At 39.0% G+C, this 22,410-nt stretch overlaps 1 protein-coding gene across 1 annotated transcript in view; it reads left to right on the top strand.

The window, feature by feature from the left end:
* Positions 1 to 19,535, top strand: part of COL11A1 (collagen type XI alpha 1 chain) — a 239,140-nt gene extending 219,605 nt beyond the window's left edge. The window contains exons 58-67 of the mRNA XM_032797054.2: positions 4,442 to 4,495; positions 5,523 to 5,630; positions 6,276 to 6,329; positions 6,434 to 6,469; positions 6,595 to 6,648; positions 7,566 to 7,815; positions 10,340 to 10,452; positions 11,705 to 11,773; positions 16,082 to 16,315; positions 18,721 to 19,535. Of these exons, the coding sequence (XP_032652945.1) occupies positions 4,442 to 4,495; positions 5,523 to 5,630; positions 6,276 to 6,329; positions 6,434 to 6,469; positions 6,595 to 6,648; positions 7,566 to 7,815; positions 10,340 to 10,452; positions 11,705 to 11,773; positions 16,082 to 16,315; positions 18,721 to 18,867 (1,119 nt within the window). The 3' untranslated portion in view covers positions 18,868 to 19,535. The remainder of the gene's footprint in view (positions 1 to 4,441; positions 4,496 to 5,522; positions 5,631 to 6,275; positions 6,330 to 6,433; positions 6,470 to 6,594; positions 6,649 to 7,565; positions 7,816 to 10,339; positions 10,453 to 11,704; positions 11,774 to 16,081; positions 16,316 to 18,720) is intronic.
* The last annotated feature ends 2,875 nt before the right edge of the window (positions 19,536 to 22,410 follow it).

The raw sequence follows: 22,410 nt of genomic DNA, 5'->3' as shown, positions 1-22,410 counted from the left end.
ATATATATATACCTGCCCCTGGAAGTTTCCACTACATGCATCTGACGAAGTGGGTATTCACTCACGAAAGCTCATGCTCCAAAACGTCTGTTAGTCTATAAGGTGCCACAGGATTCTTTGCTGCTTTTACAGATCCAGACTAACACGGTTACCCCTCTGGTATATTAATGAGTTATATACCACTGAAAATAAGAATTCAAGATTGCCTGTTGATTAGCTAGCTCTAGTAAATCATTATATTTACATAGCAGCATATTAAACTTTGGTTCACATTTGAAATAAAGTTCAGAGACAGCAGTTGCTGAGTTTAGGTTCCCAATGGACTGCAGTTGTGAGAAGCATGCCAAAGTAGATATGCAGCAGAGTACAACACGCTGCAGGTGAAAATGTTTGATTCTATATTCCAGAACCTTAAAAACATATCAGCCCTGTTTTCCTTTTCCCTTTTTGTTCAAGAATTATGTATTTGCCTAGTCTTTTGCATCGACTGATATCCTGAAGTAGAAATGGAAAAGGTACACACTGAATAAAATTTTGTACATGAAGAGCTGTGGCACTTCTGAATCTGTGCCACACTGAATGTGTCACTTATGACTGCTATCCATATCATAATTTCACGTATGCCCCTGCCAGCAGGAGACTGGTAGTGATGAAATACTGGATCAATTTAGTACCTCCCCTCCCCAATGTACACATGTGCAGTGTGAGATTAATGGCTCAGAAATTAATGCCTCTACTACATGTGCATATGCCTTGCATCACTTGGATTTTCACCGTATTCTGTACAAATTAAACAATATCAGAATTATTCCTCATACGAATAGCGAGAGATTATCAAGTTTGTAAGCGAAGGGTTCTTCCAAACATAGAGATCCGCTCTCATCTTTCCAGCTTTTAAAAAACTAAACACATTTGTTGTAATTATTACAAGATTAATATCTTAATAGAATTCCCTTATGTCCTTGTTAAAGTTAACAGAAAAACTCTCAAGGAGGCAGAAGGGGAAAGGAAAATGATGAGAGTGGCCTATCATGAAGTTCATTCCAAATTCTTCCATCGGTTATGAGAAGCACTCACAAGATCAACCTTTGGTTGTGTCAGAGCTGAAATAAGCAAGGAGTTCACAGTGCTCCAAACCCTGTGTACTTCTGGGGGATCTGTAGAAGCTCAGTGGTATTGGTGTGGATCCCCAGGCCTTATGGCTTCCTGCAATTTTATCCTGCCTCCCAGTCAGCACAACACCAGTGGAGCCCTTTGGCAGATTTCTCTTAGCATCATCTAACACTGGATCCTCCTAAAAAAACCAGGTGGCGTATTCTACCATGTGCAGTTCGGCTGAGCCTTGGACTGTAAACACTTCTGAGTGGATGTCCTATGGAGCTGAGAGTGATTAAGATCCCTGTCTTGTTCCTGTTTTTTCCCCTTGACAGAATTCAAGCTCTGAAACTCTGAACCTCACCCTTTCTCATGTTGTGGCTAGGTGCAGGGCCATACAGAAATCTGGAAGCCAAGGTCAGGTCTTTCTCAGGCCACAAGAAAAATGAGCACTTTGCCCTCATTGGAAGACATTACAAAATCATCAATTTGACGTGATTTACAACCTCTTCTCCAAAATAACCCAGACCTGGAAGAGCAGAAAGAAGTGCATTGGCTGAACAACATGAGGGAGCTTGCGTATTAGGCCAAATTCTGCCCTGATTTACTATCTCACTACCTCCTTCAGTGCAACCTCCATTAAGTCAGAACAAAATGTGTCCCGCTATATCTGCCTCAAGCAAACGCACATTTAGGAGTTCTAAACTCACTCACAAATGAAAATTAGGGAAGACTGGTTTACACCCAGAGCAGAGCATGTGAAGTGAGAAGCTCTTTATGCAGTGGGAATGACAGCTTCAGGATTTTCCATTTTGTACTCTTGAGAAGGTATTTTCCAACTTCTATAGAGTCCTCTAGCTCCCCACTTCCACTTTTACTTTCCTGTCTTCAGATCTCACATCATGGTACCCTACTTTCCATCTCAGGAATCCTGGGAATGACTCCTGCCAGTGTTAATTTGTAGATGTTTCGGATGTTCCATCTCTAAATTAGATATTGAGCACCACACACTTCTGTAGGTTCTGTCTAGCCTCTTTTAAAACTAATTCTGATAGCAGTAAACTTAACTACCAGATAATGAGATTATGTCCATTCAAACCTCTTAATCTCTCCTGTTATTGTGTGTGTTTGTGGTTTCTTATGTTATGGGCTGTGCTTAAGTAGCCGTCTCCCAGGTCTACTTCTTTAAAAAAAAATTGCAAATGAAAAAGTTGATTCAAAATGTGCCACAAGAGCATCGTTTATAATCATTATACTGTAGAAATAGATTTAAGGATATGGAACCTTATTAGATTAAGATTTTTAAATTGTCAATAAAAGTTTAACAGCCTCCTCTAGGTATTATAGTTTGAAATATATTTACATTGCATCGAAAGAAATTGCATTTCAGCTCGTGTCAACATTAAACACATAGTGCTAATGCGGTCACGGTGATGTTATTTTTTTAAAAGCTCCCATTTTAAGTCCTTATTTTAATTGCATTTGTTTACAAGGTTAGTGTGAATCACAGTTTCACAGAGTCACAGGCATGAGTGGTTCAGAAAAACTATGGCACTGGCAATAAGAGTATTTTATAATATCATTCTTGTCATACGTAGGCTTTTCCAAAAACTTTTTAAAAGATGCATACTGTAGGATACCAAAACAAATTTGGTAAATTCAAACTGATGCTATTTGGAAGGCAGTTCCCTTGTAAATCTCTGAGAAATTAGTGTTTTGAGAACATTTTGTCCAGTCCAGTTCTTATGGGATATTCCTTAAGCCATTGTTGAATCTATGCACACTGCTATCATAATGGCTGAATCTAGCAGCATGGCAGCTTGGGCAAAATTTACAGTAGAGCTGACAATCTCCATATACAAGTTCATAAAACCTGAGTAGTGGTTCTTGTTAGTTTATGAATGTTTGTAATTTAATAATACATCTCCCTACACAGTACACATATCCTGCAAATCTTAGGCAAGTAGTGCCATTGACTTCCACTAGATTACTTATATGAAGAATGACCACTCACATGACCAAATTTGAAGAGTCAGGCCCTACATTTCTCCACTGGTGTCCAGTGGTGCATGAATTCTAACTGGATAAAATAGTGCTTCATACTTTTGTGCAGCTTTTGTTTTTTAAGCACCCTGTCAAGCGCTGACAGAAGCAGCATTAGCATTGCTTCCCAAGGACCAATTACAGACCAAAATTGGGGCAAAGAGTGTGTCTGACTCTCTTTTAGAAAGCACCATCTACTGTTGTGGTGCTGTATAAATGATTGTTGGCATTGTTTTAAGAGAAAAAATATTTATTGTAGGTACTTATATGGCCCCCATCACTATAGTGTCTAAGTGCCTCATAATCTTTAATGTATTATCCTCATAGCACCCTGTGAGGTAGGGAAGGGCTATAATCTGCATTCTACACTTGGGGAATTGAGGCACAGAGAAACTAAGGCCCATATTTTTAAAGGTATTTTGACATTGCTCTGCTCGCATTGCAGATGTATTGAGGTGTCTAACTCCCATTGAAATCAGTGGAACTTAGGTGCCTAAATACCTTTAAAAATTGGCCCTAAATGACTTAGACAGCCAAGTCTCATTTTCAAAAGTGGCAGTGCTGAGCAAAGCAAGGCCTAAGTACCTTTAAAAACCTGGGTCTAAGCAACTTGCCCAAGGTCGCACAGGAAGTCTGTGACTGAGCAGGGAATTAAACCCTGAGCTCCGTACTGCCAAGATAATACCTTAACCTTGGACTAAAATAAGGAGTGGCTTTCAAACCAATAACAAAATAGGGGGAAATTAATATAAGACACCTGATTAACAATCTGCCAGACATTACTGATCCTCACTACCAACTTAAGTGAATTAAGAGGTCTCTTTACCTCTGTATTAGAACAGGATAGGGATAATAAAGAACAAGCATTATTGAAGAAGTAATGAAAAGCATGTAATGTGCCCACAAGCAAAAGTACTGTAATAAAATCAACAAAACATAGATTAGAAAATTTGATTAACTTTCACATGCTTCATTGGGTATTTCCAGTGCCATGTGGAGACTTCTAATTGACCTTTAAAGAGCTCTTTCCTCATAAATTTCCAATCACACAGGCCCTTGCTTCCACTTCTAGTCATCTCAAAATCAGCTATTCTATTAGTGCAATGAATCAGAAATGTTTCTTTTAAGCATACGCTTATAGATTATCTTGTGCCCTAAGTTGTACACCTAGCCTGTCATCAGCCATTGAATGCCACCGTACATGAACTTACAGTACTTTTATTATTTCACATAAATATTATGAGTGCATCCTGCCATGTCATTTAAAACTTGTGTTTAACATTATTTCCATTGACCTGTTTAGGGTCCACCTGGCTTGCCTGGACTGAAGGGGGATCCAGGTTCCAAGGGTGAGAAGGTAGGTGGAAATTTCTCACTTCGTGTCTTCAGTTTGAGAAAGATTCCATAATTATGGCATCAATCTAAAAGCCAAGTGTTGGCTGAATGTATAAGACAAAAAACAACAATGTATTTCTGTTGTATAAAAGATGTCATAGTGACATGAAAGGTCCATGGCACCCATCAATCAACTCTCCACTGCCATAATAATAAATAAATAATAATAATAATAATAATAAATAATGAAATGGTAGACCACATCTGCCCATCCCAGGAGCATTCAGAGAGAAAGGAAAAATCATTGCCTGGAAGGTAAATTTAATTACTCTGGCTTTTCTCTGTTATTAAGAGCCACAGAAATCCATAGGGGAAAAGCTTATAGTTTCACAGTTGGAAATAAGACATATTAGTTTTTTTGTATATAAAAAGCCACAAAATATAAATATAGAGCAATTGTTGTGTGTGTCTTTAGTGTGAAGTAATAAGAGTAATGACTTTAAAGGTATAGGATGTGCTTGTCAAAGGATCCTAAGAGAAATAGGCACTGAAATCCCATTGAGCTATCAGGGCAAGAGGAACTGTAGGTAGAAAGGGACATTGTTTGGTATGAAGTCCATCCATTTACATACTTGGATCAGGTATTTAAAAAATGTTTATTTCGTACTGAGGTGCTTTACAACTCTACTTACAAATGTGTTTGGAGTATTTAAATACTGACAGAGGTGTGACACCTGTACTGATAGGAATTGTTATTTCTGCATTAGCTTCAGTAAGTAGCTACTATGTAGCACTCACAGATTTATTTTTCATGAAATAACTGGTTAACTCTGCAGGTAATCTCTGAGCATAAATGTCTGCAAATGCATGTACCTGTAGAATAATTGTGTGCCTACTGTTTTTAGGATTTTTAGGATTTCTCTGTAAATATGTTCAGTGATGACTTTTCAATACCCTAAACTATCAATGTATATTTCTCATTTAATTTACATGTATTCATAGTTATATACATTGACCTTCAATCTTATTTTTCTCTGCCTCTTCTCTAGGGACATCCCGGTCTGATTGGTCTGATTGGACCTCCAGGAGAACAGGGTGAAAAGGGTGACAGGGGTCTTCCAGGTCCACAAGGAGCTCTTGGAGCCAAGGGCGATACAGTTAGTGAACCACACTTTTGTTTCCATTTAAGTTCTGTACAAGCTTATCCTCTCTGCCAAGTCAAGAAGAAGAGAATTTGAATTCTAAACCATTTGCACAGATCTTATATATGAGTAGCATTTAAATTGCAGTAGCACCTGGAATCCTCATTCAGAAATCAAGGTCCCATTGTGCTAGGTGCCTGTACAAACATGTCAAAAAGCTAAAGAACTCAGAATGTAGCTTATGGACAAGACTCAATAGATGGATGAAATAAATTGGTAGAGGATGTGGTCACAACAATTTGTTCAACATTTTCATGTAAACTAGCTGTGCTCACAATGTAGCTCATCATCTGCCTAGCTTTTATCAACTAGCAGCATTCTGCGTGCATGATGTCAAAAGTGAACCTTAAGGAGGATTTGGGAGTGGATGGGGTACTGGCTTATGAACTTTGGAGGGTGAGAGGAATTAAAACAGAACTCAAATTGGCATGTCATGTTGTTAATAATAAAACAGGGTCTAGATCATTAAGCTGACTCAAACCCTGCGTAGAACTACTCTGTAGGTGTACTTAACTAGTCATCTTATTGCCAGTCACCATTGCTCAATATAGCAGAAACAATGCAGATAGAATAACATAGTTTCTGCTCATTCTTCTTTAGGGCATTCCTGGTCCTGCTGGTCCACTTGGCCCCCCTGGCCCTCCAGGTTTACCTGTAAGTAATTACATCCAAAGTGTCTTGCCAAATATTGTTCAGTTCCAAATATTCCCATCTTAGTTTGCGTACAGCTCAGTGTAACTGTGTCCATTGTCCCCTAGGGTCCTCAAGGTCCAAAGGGTTCCAAAGGATCCACTGTAAGTAACTCCTCTCCAGACTCATTCTGCATTTTCCCTTGGGGTTGGTGGTTTTCTTAAAAAAAAAAATCTGCTGTTTTGTTTTCCAAGACTGCTAACATAGCATTTCTTTCACTGATTTGCAGGGTCCTGGTGGTCAAAAGGGTGATGGTGGTTTACCTGGCCCCCCAGGTCCTCCCGTAAGTAAAATCACTTATTTGACGATGCAGTCAGTTAATGGTCCAAATGATCCTATTTTATAATGCCCGAAGGTAGGACTTTGGAAAATTGCAGAAAAGGGAAATATTAGAGCTGGTTGGAAATATTTCAAACCGAATGCTTTTCTGTTGGAAAATTCCAGTCCATAAATGCAAAAAATTTCATAGAAACGTGATGTTTCTGACAAAATTCATTCTGAAACAAAAATTTGGAGGGAAAAAAGGAAACACTTTTCCTTTTTCAGAACATAACATTTTGATTTTCCATTTTTTGATTTTATAAAATATAAAATGCAAAAAAAAGTCACAATTGAAATGAAACATTTTCTCAATCTGAAATGCAATTGATGGAGGAATTTTGATTCTCTGGAAATCTCAGATATTTTCGGTTTCATTCCAGTGTGAGCATACTAAGAGACTGTCTGTCTCAGGTTGTTTCCCAGGTGCACTGGGGCAAGTAACCCCAGAACTGCACCCCTTTTGGGGGCAACTTAGTCTTCCCCAAGTGGCTGATTGGCTCTGCTAGGCAGCGTGGTGGTGGACATTGAGGGTGGAGCCCAGGCCTACCTCTTGCCTGCCCCCTTTGGGGCATTGTGGGCCCTCTGGGGAGCAGGGATAATGCAGTCCCTACATTTTTCTGAGCATGTGGACTGTGATTTTGCTCCATATGGCATTCCCCCTGCTCTGCTCCCATATAAGGGCCAGGAAGAATCTCTCTCTCTCCCTCTCTCTGTAATCAAGCGTTGACCAAACCAAAGGAAATTCAAGAAAAATAAATAAAATAAAAAAGAAGACAGACCATTCAAATGACCTCCAGCCATGATTTCCATCTATCAATCTATTTATGCAGCTAGAAAATAAAATTAAAAGGCAACCAAAGTATGTGATGTAATTTACAGGGTCCTCCTGGGGAAGTTATCCAGCCTTTGCCAATCCAGTCACCCAAAAAGACAAGAAGATCTCCAGATTACATGCTGGCTGATGCAGCTGATAACATCCTGGATTATTCTGATGGCATGGAGGAAATATTTGGTTCACTCAATTCTCTGAAGCAAGATATTGAACATATGAAATATCCAATGGGCACTCAGAACAACCCAGCCCGAACTTGCAAAGATCTACAACTCTGCCACCCAGACTTCCCAGACGGTATGTTAATATTACATGACAAGAGCAAATGGGCTGAGATTATGATTTACTGAAGTATATTGTCAGCTTATTAATTCTAGTTATATAGTTAATATAGTCTCTAAAGAAAAGCTAAGAAAATGTTCATTAAATCCATTATTGCAGGGGGAAAAAAAGCCATTTATAAACATAGTGAATTTAATTTCAACTATAGACATTTTCTATATATATATATAGTAAAGCAAGAGTTCATTACATATGCAATACAGCCGGACTGGTTTTAGATGTACAAATTGCTTTACCCCCCCCCCCCCAAAAAAAGTGTATAGCAAGAAGAGAAATAAAAGTTTAAATGTTTATTTAGAAAGGTAGACTTTGCATTTTACAAAACCACCTTTTCCCAAAAAACAAAGGGTGAAGTCCTTTTGCCATTGAAGTCAATAGGAGCTTAGCAACAATGATGCCAAGATTTCACCCCAAAGATATAACTGCTTTAAATCTGGGGGTGAATTGCTGGATGCAGGTTTGTAGTAGGTGCTACAAATATTAATCCAGAATTTTCAAAAAATGGTCAGAGACTTGTATAAAACAATCTTGAATACTGCTCACAATAAATTCCTTCATAATTCTTTCATCCTAAAAAGACATTGAGCAAAAAAGACTGAGGTTTTTGTGAAATGTAGGGACATATTCAAGATCATATGGCAATATTAAGACTAGTACTTTCTGGTGTTAAAGTTAAATAAAATGCAGAGTCATAAATTAGGCCGTGTTTCAGAGAAATAGCTTTGTTTATTTTTGTTTATTTATATATTTAAACTGCACTTTCTCTCTGGTAAGCTTTAAATGAAGGCCAACTTTCACACAGCTTTCCTGCTTTTATATTTCTTTTATTGTAAGGAATATTTCACCCCATTCAAAGTAATTTTTTCACATTTTAAAATGAGAGCAAAAACACATTTTGACAATTTAATAATACTTATTGTTTTCACTCTAGACAGATAAAAACAGATGGTTGCCTTGAGGAACAGTTAAGTAGTGAATATGCTGTATGAAAAGTACATATATTGCAATTCAGTACCTCCATTATAATAACTATCTTTTATAGAAAGTCTCTGACTTGTTCACTTGCCAGTATTTATCTATTATTTGGAACTTTTGTTTTAATATGAGTGAAGGTTTAATTTGGTTAAAATAAAAGTGAAAACATTCATTTCTTTACAAAGCCCTTGGGAGCAGGAGGCTAGCTGTCAGGACTGCCTATTTTAAATAAAGAGAGTCTGAACAAAGAAGGCTTATATATAACCTGTAGCTATTATCACAAATATCATACATACAGCTTTATGTTCCATACTTTACATTCAAGAGACAGTATTACTGAAAAGATTGGTAACGCACGCCTTTCAGAAACCTGCGCTTTGGCTAGCACCTGGGCTAGGAGGGTAGTGACTGAGAACCATTGCTGTTTGCTGTTCTGTGTTAGTCCACATTACAGAAAACACCATTATAATTAGAATGATTGTTATCAGTCACCTTAGAGACTGACATTTGAATGGTCTTGGGACTGACTATAGCACTCACCCCCAGCACCTTGTCTACACTAGCATTTCTAAGACCTATCATTCCCAACAGTGGTAAGAAGGGTGGAAGCTGTAGAGCAGAAAAGTCTCAGACCAGTTCAAGTGTCTTTGCCATAATATTGTCTAATCAGCCATCAGTTATGGTGCTTTTACTATCTAGAAACATCAGAGACAACTACACGGCAGCTTCAGGGTTAGGCAGCATAGTGGTAAAACACCTGAACCTGAGGCTTATCTCAGTTTCCACCAGTGCTCCCAGTGCAGATGCGTAATTCAGGAGTTAGAAGCAGGGGCAATGGCTCTAGTCCCAGCAGGCACCACCCAGCAGAGGTGGAGAAATAAGCTAAACTCCACAGAGATGTGTAGTAGCAGGCATCCTGCTTCAGCATACCTAGGATTTCTCACATGCACCCTTCTATGACTATGCAGCTCCACGCCACCCTGAACACAGGGCTGTGCCTAAACATCACAATACAGCCCAGAGTCTGAACTGCACCTTTATGATGCAGCCTTAACATTTCTTCTGCTTGTTTTTCTTTCAACATTTTGAAATATCAGGTTCTCACTTTTCTTTAACTGAAGAATCTGGATGTTGAAGTCACAGGAGGCTGACACATACAACATGCTTTCTCCATTCTGCTGGGTTCTCTCTCTCTCAGAGTTGTGCCTCAGATTTCAGCCTCCTGCGGTGCCATTCACCAGTTCTGCAAAGTCTTTCAGCAAACAAAGGGATTCATACCCTGAAATAAAATACAAGCTAAAATAAAATAAAAAACGACTGAGGCTGGTTTTATCTTTCATAAAAGAGCAATAAAGACAACAAAAAATTGTTTTTCCTTCCCAAGCTTTAAGATGAAACAACTATAGCTTTACAGCTAAAACTTTTTGAGTAGCATTGGATAGCAATAAAAGATGACTTCAAAATCAATCATTATCTTAAGTAAATCCTCTCTTGTTTGTTTTAGGTGAATATTGGATTGATCCTAATCAGGGCTGCTCTGGAGATTCCTTCAAAGTGTACTGTAATTTCACAGCGGGTGGCGAAACTTGCATCTACCCAGATAAGAAATCCGAAGGAGTAAGTACCAATCTGTGTTTTGGATTGACTGTTGACAGTTCCTGCCATGTTGTTGCAATATTGAACTAAATAGTAAAATTATACTGTCATGTTTTCATTTATCTGTTTTTATTGCAGGCTAATTATTACATTTAATTTGCATAAACATGAGTAAGGCTGCGAGTCTGTTATGGAGGTCGTGGAAGTCATGGATTCAGTTACTTTCCGGGACCTCCAGGACTTCTGCAGCTGGCAGGTGTGACTGATCCAAGGGCCAGCAGCAGTCCTGGGCAGCACCCTAACTCCAGGCACCAACAGGTGCCCAGGAGCTCCCCCTCGAGCCCCCCAGCACTAGCAGGCACCCCAGAGCCCCACCTCCAGAGCAGCAGCTGCACACCTGCAATCCCTAAGAGCACCCAAGATTCAGTCAGGTGTATATATTACAAGTCATGGACAGGTCACAGGGCTGTGAATTTTTGTTTATTACCCGTGACCTGTCCATGACTTAAAGATACCTATGACTAAATCTTAGCCTTAAACATGAGCAAGGCAATGAAATGATACACAAAGTTAACAAATAAAAATGATACACAAACTTTTTACCCCCTTTTTTGCAGATGTACTTTATTACTCACCTGCTTGCTAGCTAAATGTCTCCTGCAGCCCAGGATGTGACACAGCTATTTACTCATTACTAATGAACACATAAAGTTCAATCTGATACCTAAAAGATAAACTCTAGTGTCTGATTCTCTACTGTCTTACCCCTGGTGGTATCATTTATACCTCTACGAAGTGGCTGAAAAACACTACTATTTTGAACCAGTTGTGTTTCACACCCATAAGTATAAATGGCTGCCTAATGTGCAACTGATGAAGAAGGTGGCTTTCTAAAAGCCTATCTAGACAAGGGATATGAATCAATGTAGTCAGACCAGTGCAAATCCTAATGAATCCAAACGGGTGCAGTTTACCCCAATAACTTATCTGAATTGATCTGAGGTATCTCTGCTACATGCTCTGTACAGCTTATGAACAGAAACTATTTTAACATCTTTAATTCACTTCAGTTGGTCTAAAGCAATTAATTTGTAGGTATTTTATCTCTCTCTAAGCAAAGTATCCAGTTTTAGGGGATTAAATAAATCAAATGTAAATGTGTCTCTGCAGGTTGATAGCCCAGAAGGAAGATTTATTTTGCAGTTTTTGATGTGAAAAAGCATTCTTTTTTCTAACATATGTTGTAAATACTCACATCTTCTGCTTACAACAGGTAAGATTTTCATCATGGCCAAACGAGAATCCAGGAGCCTGGTTTAGTGAATTTAAGAGAGGCAAACTGGTAAGTAATCATCTCAACATATAGTGATTCACAAACCAGGCATGTACTATCAATGATCAACGATCACCAAGTAATATTGGTCAGGCAGTGGTGCTATAAGGAGGGCTTTGGGATGTACAGTCATTGGGAAGCATTTAAGGACAGACGACTGTTCTCTCGGGATGGACTTCACCAAAGTAAGGAGGGAAATAGACTTCTAGGATGGAGGCTCGCCAACCTCATTAAGAGAGCTTTAAACTAGGAAGTTGGGGGAGATGGTTGGGAGATTTCCAGGAGATCTCCACGCCAGAATTTAACCTGGAGAGGGAAGTAAACAAAGTGAGAGGGGATACGCTTGTGGACCGAAGAAAGAAATTGACCCAGGAGGAAAGCGGTGTTAATTAAAACTAGACTAACAGGTGATGCTGGTGGTAGAATGTCTGTGCACATACAGGGAAAAGAATGTCCACTGATGACCAAACGCCAAAATTAAAATGTCTGTACACTAATGCGAGGAGCCTAGGTAACAAGATGGAGGAACTGGAGCTACTGGTGCAGGAAGTGAAACTGGATATTATAGGGAACAGAAACCTGGTGGAAAGTACTCATGACTGGAGTACAGGTATTGAAGGCTATGTGCTGTTAGAAAAGACAAGAAGAAAGGGCAAAGTGGTGGAGTAGCATTGTACATCAATGATGAGGTTAACTGTAATGAAATAAGAAGTGATGGAATGGATAAGACAGAGTCTGTCTGGGCAAAAATCACACTGGGTAAAAAGCACTACTAGAGCCTCCCCTGAATAGTGCTTGGGTGTGCTACAGACCGCTGGGATCTGATTTGGATAATGGATAGAGACCTCTTTAATTCTTTAATAAGTAAACACTAAGGGAATGTGTGATCATATGGGAGACTTCAACTTCCCAGATATAGACTGGAGGACAAGTGCTTGCAAGAATAATCGGGCTCAGATTTTTCTGGATGTGATAGCGGATGGATTTTTCTTCACCAAAAGTAGTTGAAGTACCGACAGAGGGGGATGCCATTTTAGATTTGGTTTTGGTGAGCAGTGAGGACCTCGTGTAGAAGAAATGGTGGTAGGGGACAACCTTGGTTTCGAGTGATCATGAGCTAATTCAGTTCAAACTAGATGGAAGGATAAACAAACGTAGATCTGGATTAGGGTTTTTGACTTCTCAAGGGCTAATTTTAAAGAGTTAAGGAAATTAGTTAGGGAAGTGGATTGGACGGGAGGAACTTGTGGATTTAAATGCGGAGGAGGCCTGGAATTACTTTAAGTCGAAGCTGCAGAAACTGTCGGAAGCCTGCATCCCAAGAAAGGGGAAAAAACCATGGGCAGGAGTTGTAGGCCAAGCTGGATGAGCAAGCATCTCAGAGAGAGGGATTAGGAAAAAGCAGAAAGCTTACAGGGAGTGGAAGAAATGGCGGGATTAGCAAGGGAAGCTACCTTAGTGAGGTCAGAACATGTAGGGATAAAGTGAGGAAGGCTAAAAGCCATGTAGAACTGGACCTTGCAAAGGGAATTAAAACCAATAGTAAAAGGTTCTACATGCCACATAAATAAGAAGAAAACAAAGAAAGAAGAAGTGGCCGCTATACACTGAGGATGGAATGGAGGTTAAGGATAACCTAGGCATGGCCCAATATCTAAATAAGTACTTTGCCTCAGTCTTTAATAAGACTAGTGAGGAGTTTAGGGTGATGGAGGGATGATAAATGGGAATGAGGATATGGAGGTGGATATTACCGCATCTGAGGTAGAGGCCAAACTTGAACAGCTTAATGGGACAAATCATCGGAGGGCCCGGAACGTAAATCTCCATCCAAGGATATTAAAGAGAACTAAAGGCGCAGTGAAATTGCGAGCCCGTTAGCGAATTTTAATCAATCGGTAACTCAGGGTTGTACCGTACGACTGGAGATTGCTAACGTAGTTCCTATTTTTAAGAAAGGGAAAAAAGTGATCCGGGTAATTATAGGCCTGTTAGCTTGACGTCTGTAGTATGTAAGGTCTTGGAAAAAATTTTAAAGGAGAAGTAGTTAAGGACATTGAGGTCAATGGTAATGGGGACGAATTGCAACATGGATTTACTAAAGGTAGATCGTGCCAAAACCAACCTGATCTCCTTCTTTGAGAAGGTGACAGATTACTTAGACAAAGGAAATGTGGTAGATCTAATTTACCTCGATTTTTCAGTAAGGCAATTTGACACGGTTCCACATGGGGAACTGTTAGTTAATTGGAAAAGATGGGGATGAATATGAAAGTTGTAAAAGGTGGATAAGGAACTGGTTAAAGGGGAGACTCCAGCGGGTCGTACTGAAGGGTGAACTGTCAGGCTGGAAGAGGTTACTAGTGGAGTCCCTCAAGGATCGGTTTTGGACCAATCTTATTTAACCTTTTTATTACTGACCTTGGCACAAAGCGGGGATGTGCTAATAAAGTTTGCGGATGACACAAAAGCTGGGGGTATTGCTAACACGGAGAAGGACCGGATACTATACAGGAAGATCTGGACCACAACTTGTAAACTGGAGTAATAGTAATAGGATGAAATATATAGTGAAAAGTGCAAGGTCATGCACTTAGGGATTAATAATAAGAATTTTTTAATACATTGGGGGACGCAGTCAGTTGGAAGCAACAGAGGAGGAGAAGGACCTGGTGGTATTGGTTGATAGCAGGATGTCTATTGAGCCGCCAATGCGATATGGCCGTTAAAAAGCAAATGCGGTTTTAGGTGCATCAGGCGAGGTATTTCCAGCAAGGATAAGGAGGTGTTTAGTACCGTTATATAAGTGCTGGTGAGACCCCCACCTGGAATATTGTGTGGAGTTCTGGTGTCCCATGTTTAAGAAAGATGAATTCAAACTGGAAACAGGTTCAAGACGGCTACTAGGATGATCTGAGGAATGGAAAACCTGCCTTATTGAAAGGAGACTCAAAGAGCTGGCTTGTTTAGCCTAGCCCAAAGAAGCTCCGGGGGATATGCTTGCTCTATATAATAATATCAGGGGATTAACGTTAGGGAGGGAGAGGAATTATTAAGCTTAGTATACTATGTAGCAAAGGACAATGGTACAAACTGGATTTAGGAAGTTTAGACTTGAAATTAGACGAAGGTTTCTAACCATTAGGGAGTGAAGTTCTGGAACAGCCTTTCAAGGGAAGTAGTGGGAGCAAAGACTTATCTGGCTTAAGACTAAGCTATAAGTATATGGAGGGGATGATATGATGGGATAGTTTAATTTGGGCAAACTGATCTTGATTATCAGCAGATAAGTCTGCCTCAATGGTCTCTGAGCGATGTTCGATGGATGGGATCTGAGTTACTGCAGAGAATTCTTTCCTGGGTGCTGGCTGGTGAGTCTTGCCACATGCTCGTGCGGTTTAGCTGATCACCATATTTGGTCGGGAAGGATTTTCCTCTCAGGGCAGATTGGCAGGGCGTCCTGGAGGTTTTTCGCCTTCCTCTGCAGCGTCGGGCATGGGTCACTTTCGCTGGCTGGATTCTCTGCAGCTTGAGGTCTTCAAACCACAATTTGAGGACTTCAATAACTCAGTCATGGGTTAGGGGTTGTTATAAAAGTGGATGGGTAGGGTTCTGTGGCCTGCTTTGTGCAGGAGGTCAGACTAGATGACCATATTGGTCCCTTCTGACCTACGAGTCTATGAGTCTATGAGTCTAATATTGACTATATAATACAAAAAGGAATTCGTGCAGCCTCAACCTTTTCCCCCCTTAACATAAGAACAGTTAAGTGGCCTCTTGCACATTAGAGAAGAGGAACCTGCTCTGTGCTTTCCTACTTATCAGTCTTCAAATGTAGCAAAAAGCCAGTAGTTAACTGCAGAGCGGATGGCTGTATTCTGGCAGCCCTTGCACCACCACTAACCCTCTGCTTGGATGCAGATTCCCAGGCACCATTCCAGGTAACTAAAGATAGGCTGCAGCATCATTTATGCATACTCAGTAACAGACATATAGTTACAATTAACTGAACCTATGTCTCAGAAGAATTTGCTATTACAAGGTCACAGAATATTTTGGAGATGATTCTCTGCATTCTGCAATAGGATGCAGCTAAATGTATAGTTGTTTGTCATAATTCCTGCTATAAAATGAAAACCTTTTTACTAATTCATAGCTTGATTGTGCTTTAAAATCTAAGAATGACAGTATAGTATGTATTGGCTGCTTTTTACATTAAGTTCAGTTAATGGGATTCTGTGTCAACAGTAATTTTCCGCCTTTGCATTTAAGAGAAGGAAACAACCAGATGTTCATGTGCCTACTTATATGTTCCAGCTTTCCTATGTGGATGTTGAAGGCAATTCCATTAATATGGTTCAAATGACGTTCCTTAAACTACTGAGTGCCTCTGCCAGACAAAATTTCACTTACAACTGTCATCAGTCAGTAGCTTGGCATGATGGGCCATCTGACAGCTATGACAAAGCACTGAGGTTCTTAGGATCAAATGATGAAGAGATGTCTTATGACAACAATCCTTACATCAAAGCTCTTCATGATGGCTGCGCAGTAAGTATAGGCTCAAAATATCCTTTTCTACTTTAATATGACAGGTGGGCTTAGTAGTCAAACTAATTCATTCTTATTCTGTCTTCCTTCTGAGAAAGGCTCTGAAGATTTTATTTTTAATATTCTGCCATTTTAGTAGATTTTAACTATAATGAAATTAGTTCTCTAAATTTCATATCAAGAAAAATATTAAGCATAAATTAAGCAATAGCAAAGCAAAGTTTGGAATGAATGCTTGCTGTTAGTGTCAATGTGCTGAAATTAGATATTTTGCTATTCTAAATGTTATGTAAGGGAAAAGCAGCAGAAAATAAGTATAGTGAAAGGAGGCATTGCACAGTTAGTATATGTTAACCCTCTGAAATCAATTAATGAAAGGGAAAGATACATAATGCAAAGTGCATACACCAAAATGTGCATTGGATAGCTGTAATTCATAGATACACAGTGGATCCAAAGCTTGTGAACAAATTGCATGGTTTGACATGTGTGCATTGCTTATCTAAAAGAAGAGCAGAAATCAACACGAGGTAAAGTGCATGGATTATATCCCGCCCACTCTTCTCCCAGCTTCCATAGTGTCACTAGGAATATTCCATACACACACCAGCTATCTGATCATCTCTCCAACAAGGTATTGGGTCCTTTCAAGTGTATCAGTTGTTAGCTTCTTGCCTCAGAACGCTGAGAACATCTCAACGCTGAACATCTGAGAACATCAACATCTCAACGCTGAACATCTGAGAACATCAACGCTGAACATCTGAACACTCAGAACATCTCAACGCTGAATATTTTGCCATTTGTTGTTTAGATAGCTACATAGCTATGCATTTATGCCTGACTAATCATTGTGTTTTTGTGAGATCTAAGAATCCTCTCTAAAATTCCTTTTTTAGAAACAATTATTGAGAAGGTTGTGATAAATAGCTTGGGGCAATACCTGGAGTCCTTGGGTTTCCAACAACCTTTTCCATTTGTGTTAGACCAGGTTGTGATACAAAGACATTGCTAGTGTAGTTGGTCAGTGATCTCTTCCTGGCAATGGATGTAGAACACATTCACTGTGGATTCTTTTACATCTATCACTGGTTTTTGATGCAATATGCCAGGGGTGTTGTTCACACAGGTTTGAAATCTGGCAGAGTTAGACAGAATGGTACTCGATTGACTGTGTTCTTTTCTTCTTTAGATGAATAGTAGTGTTTTGTTTATGTGCCAGAAGACTGCTCATGATGGAGTACCATAGGGTTCTATTCTATGACTGCTTCTTTTCAACATCTATCTCTCTTTCCAGTTATTTTAGGTTTTTTTCCTTGTAGCTTCTGCTATCATGGCATCTATATGTGGAACTCTTGGGAGAGGTAGTGAAATGGTTTGGGGCAGTGCAGTGCCATTAATAAGCTGATAACACTACATTCTACATCCCCTTTTTATCATAGCCTGCTGTGACATAATCTCAGCTTTCTCGGTGTTTCTCTGAGATTTGGGGTTGGAAGAGGGGGTAAGATGACAGAAGCTCACTCCAGATGATAGCAAGATGTTGCTTTGGCTCGGTAAAATAGCAGAGGAAATGGTGGAGCTGATATCTGCCCCACAATTAAAAGGGCTTGCCTACTTTCTTAAAAAAATAAACAAAGGTACACAATCTAGCAGTCATGTCAGAGTCCTGGATATTTTGAATTTCCAAGTAGCTGCTGTAGCACTTTGCAGTGAGGTTACAGCCTTTCTCCTTGGAAGTGCACATTGTCTCAGTTGTCATCTCCAGATTGGATTACTGACCTCTTCATGAGGATAAAATCCCCACAACCCCTGACAACATGATTCACCAGCTACTACATATGCAAACTCAGAATTCTCCACGGAACTTTAAACCTCTGATGGATTTTTCTGTTTTATCCCATAGATTTTTGTGCTGTTCAGTCACTTTCTCTTTTCCAAAAACAGTGGTTTCACATTTGCATTTTTAGAAGGTAAAAATACTAATTGTAAAACAGAAGAGAATTCAAGAAAAAACATCTTATTAGAAACATCTGGCATTAGTGTATACTGTTCAGTACATGGAGGCAAGTATCAGAGGGGTAGCCGTGTTAGTCTCGATCTGTAAAAGCAGCAAAGAATCCTATGGCACCTTATAGACTAACAGACGTTTTGGAGCATGAGCTTTCATGGGTGAGTACCCACTTCGTCGGATGCATGTCTCACCCACGAAAGCTCATGCTCCAAAATGTCCGTTAGTCTATAAGGTGCCACAGGATTGTTTGCTGCTAGTACATGGAGGGGGGGCGTTATTTATAATTACAATATATATTGTAAAGTTAACTTGTGAAAGATCTGTAACACTGCAGCTTTTATTTATAACCATTTTTTATTTTGTTTTGCCCCCCCCTTTTTTTTTTTTACAGTCAAGAAAAGGCTATGCAAAGACTGTGATCGAAATCAGTACACCTAAAATAGACCAAGTGCCTATTGTTGATGTGATGATTAATGACTTTGGGGATCAGAACCAGAAGTTTGGATTCGAAGTTGGTCCTGTCTGTTTCCTCGGTTAAGTACAGGGCAAAGAGCAGATCAGCAAACAAGTTGTGCCTAGGTGCCACCGACCCACTTCATGCCACATGCAAGTTTTGATTAAGGATGGCATAGAAAAAATGTCTTGCTGGGTACGTATGTCTTATCTAGGAAATATCCGTTGCCCTTGTAGGGCCAGAATCACATGACTTAAACTTATTTGGCAAATCATGAGGGACATAAGAGGCTGTGGCAGAGACACACAACATAGGGCTAGCTTTATGAATACTCCCTTTGGATTCCTTGGTGCTTTAAAACATGAATGTCATGGTGCTCCTTCTATTTCAACAAAGAGGTGCTAAGGAGGTGTGTTTAATAAACTGTAATTATTCTATGTACAGTACTATACTGTTATTTGTGTGTCCATTTCCAAAACTTGCATGTGTCTCTGAATTGCATCTGGCTCTTATTTTATAATTGCAAAACATTTTTGTCAATACTGTGTATGTATTATGAAAAATAAATTTGTAATTTCCAGTGAATCCAATTTAATTTTTCCGATTAATAATAAAGTCCCTTTGTATATATTGATGTTGAAAAGCTCTGTTATTTGAAGTTGCCAACAAAGCTTCAGGTGGCAAAACTGGAAAATCTATGGCAAGAAACTCAAAATGACACTTTGCTGATATTACTTTGCAATAATGAATTTCAAGAATGAACACACCCACTGAGGTGCTGTATTCCATGGTGCTATTACCTCAGACATTTTATTTTCCTTTTCAGATGCCAGGATTTCTTAAGATACCTGTATATACCTAAAATAAGCAAGTTTATATTTGTAGGTGGGGTAAATGTGTATGAAAAGGGGGGGAAAGTATGTGCAGAGATCTGTTTAAATCTATGTGAAGTAACTGGTAGTTATAGTTATCTTTTTTATCTCATCTGAATTTGTTTTCATTGTGCTTCTTTAAACCATATAAATATTAAAACTTGATTCAAAACAACTATTTATGGATTTATGCAGTGTTTACATAGCTTTTATGTGAGCAGTGATGACTATTTGCTTCTGAACTGGATACTAGGTTCCACATGATAGCCCATATATTATTTGCCCATCCCATCAATATGAATTCTCTGTTATTTCAACTTAAGGCCAGGAACGCAATATGTCTAGGTCATGTGATTCTACCTAGTTGCAAAGCAACATATAAGGGGACTGCTACCTACAGAGCTTTATTTCTGACCCAAACTGTTACAATTTGCAATCCAAATCTCACAAAAAGATTGGTTTGGCCTTCCATCTAAACATTTTTTTTTCAGGTAGTTGGCAGTAGAAATAACATTTTAACTTTAAAACACAAATCCTTTTGTAATTATTTTTCATAATATATGTAAGACTTGAAAATATATATTTGTTACTATTTCTTATATAAATTGTTAAATTAATTGGTACCCGATTCCACTCCCTCATTTCCAACTGGTATTTTATACATGTAAAAGTGAGATTTAAAAAGTCAACTTTTTGCTGTTCAGAATTTCTTTTATTTTTGAACCAAAGTTTGTAACTGTCACCTCAAAGAGGGAAAATATGAATTTTATTAATAAAATCAAGTCTTGGCTACCTGGACTGGTCACTCTGTTTCTTCAAGTTACAAGAAATATTACATCAGTTTCAGCAGTGTAACGGCATTCTGCTTCCAGACAATCCAGAATGAAAAAAAAACAACTTATTTTAAACACAGGCAAGCACTACAAATGCATCATGAACAGAGGTGTTAATACCTAAGGCCCCAGTCCTGCCATTTATAGCTTGTATAGAGCCCTGTTATAGTCAGTGGGGCTTTGTGTAGTCACAGCAGTCTGCCTGTGTGCTACTAACTGCAAAATTGTGGTTTCAACTTCTTTTCTTAACCTTTATCCATCTTTTATGGTCCCCATAGCCATCTGAGCACCTCATGATCTTCAGTGTATTTATCCCCACAAACCACTGTGAGGCAGGGGAATGCTGTTATCCCCATTTTACAGATGGAGCACTGAGGCTCCCAGAAACTAAGAGAATTGCCCAGGGTCACATAGAATACCTGTGGCAGAGCAGAAACCAAACCTTGGTCTCCCACAACCCAAGCTAGTCCCCTAACCACTGAACTACACTCCATCTCTCTAATCTGAAAAATAAAAAATGCACAATAGGCGGCTCTCCAACTATATTGGATATTTCAAATGGTGTAGGCAGCAAGGAAGAGGAATTTCTACCCTTAGGTATGCTAATCATCTATGGGAAATTCATGTGCCTTATTACTTACTCTTGATAATGTCAGAAGCAAAATTTGTACATGCTGTGTACAAAGATTCAACATTATTAAACACCGTACATAGTACACTGTGCCCAGCAGAAAAAAATTTGGCTAGAAATTGACACATTAGTAACACCCTGAATTGCACTTAATTCTCTGTAGAAAGTGAGTGTTGCTAGATATAAAATCAAGATATAGGTGTCATCCAGAGATGCTAGACCCACAAACAAAAAAATCTCAAAAATTGTGTAAATTAAATCTTTACTCAAATCTATAAGCAAAAACCGGTTAATACATTTCAGACCAAGAATTAACAATCTGTGTAATCATAAAGAGGCTTACACTGCTAAGTGACTTCTGGATTATACATCAAATCACCACCCTCTCCTGCTACCTCAAGTACTGGCATCAAATTTTACAAACAGACAAAACTTGTATATGAATAGGAGACATTGTAGTACTCAGAAAGCTGGCCAGGGTGACACCATGAAATGCACAAGCATGAAAACTGGAAAAGTGCATGGGCAATAACAAGTGTATCCCTTTCTTCTCTCTCTTTTGGTTGCTGGATGTTATCCCTCATGTACTGTTGCCCTGTTTTAGTTTTGTCTAGTCCATAAGTGAATCTGTGACTACTTATTGGAACACACTTGTTCTACAGAAAACATATTTCTGTTCCTCTGCGGTTCATCATTTGATCATTTTCATCAAAATGGCTGATAGTGACCTGTTGTTTATCCTGTAATGCCCAGTTAATATTTCATGAAGTATTATGAAAGTACTTACTACCCAAGCTACCTTTCAATTTTCTGATTATCAGCCATTATATTCCCAAACGACTAACATTATTGCCTCTCTCATACTCAGCTGGTATTTCCAGAACAATGTTAGGCACAGAAAGGATAATCACTCAGCCTCCTTCATGATTTTAACACAAAAACAGTGCCAATAAGCTTTAAACGGATAACAAGAAAATGAGAAATTAATCACTTGCCAAACTATATTGTAAAGACAATACTTGATGGAACATTTATCATCACTTCTCCTTCTAATTACATTAGGGAAATCTGGATTTTAATACTTTTTCAGTATATTTTTTTCCAACAACTTGTAAAGAAAAGCATTTGCAGCTTCTTGTGGACTAGCCTTCATTTGATCACTTAAATAGTGATTGGTGAAATTCTCCTTGAAAGAAAAATGTTCACCTTCTTCTATCCTTATAAACCTTTGAACCAAATTATTTGGCCCAACAGAAATACACTTAGCACAAGGGCTTAAAGGTGTCTTTGT

This window comes from Chelonoidis abingdonii, chromosome 7 (assembly GCF_003597395.2).
Source record: "Chelonoidis abingdonii isolate Lonesome George chromosome 7, CheloAbing_2.0, whole genome shotgun sequence".
Taxonomy (NCBI): Eukaryota; Metazoa; Chordata; order Testudines; family Testudinidae; genus Chelonoidis; species Chelonoidis abingdonii.
The sequence above is the reverse complement of the archived record's forward strand: the minus strand, read 5'-3'. Positions and strand labels throughout refer to the sequence as shown.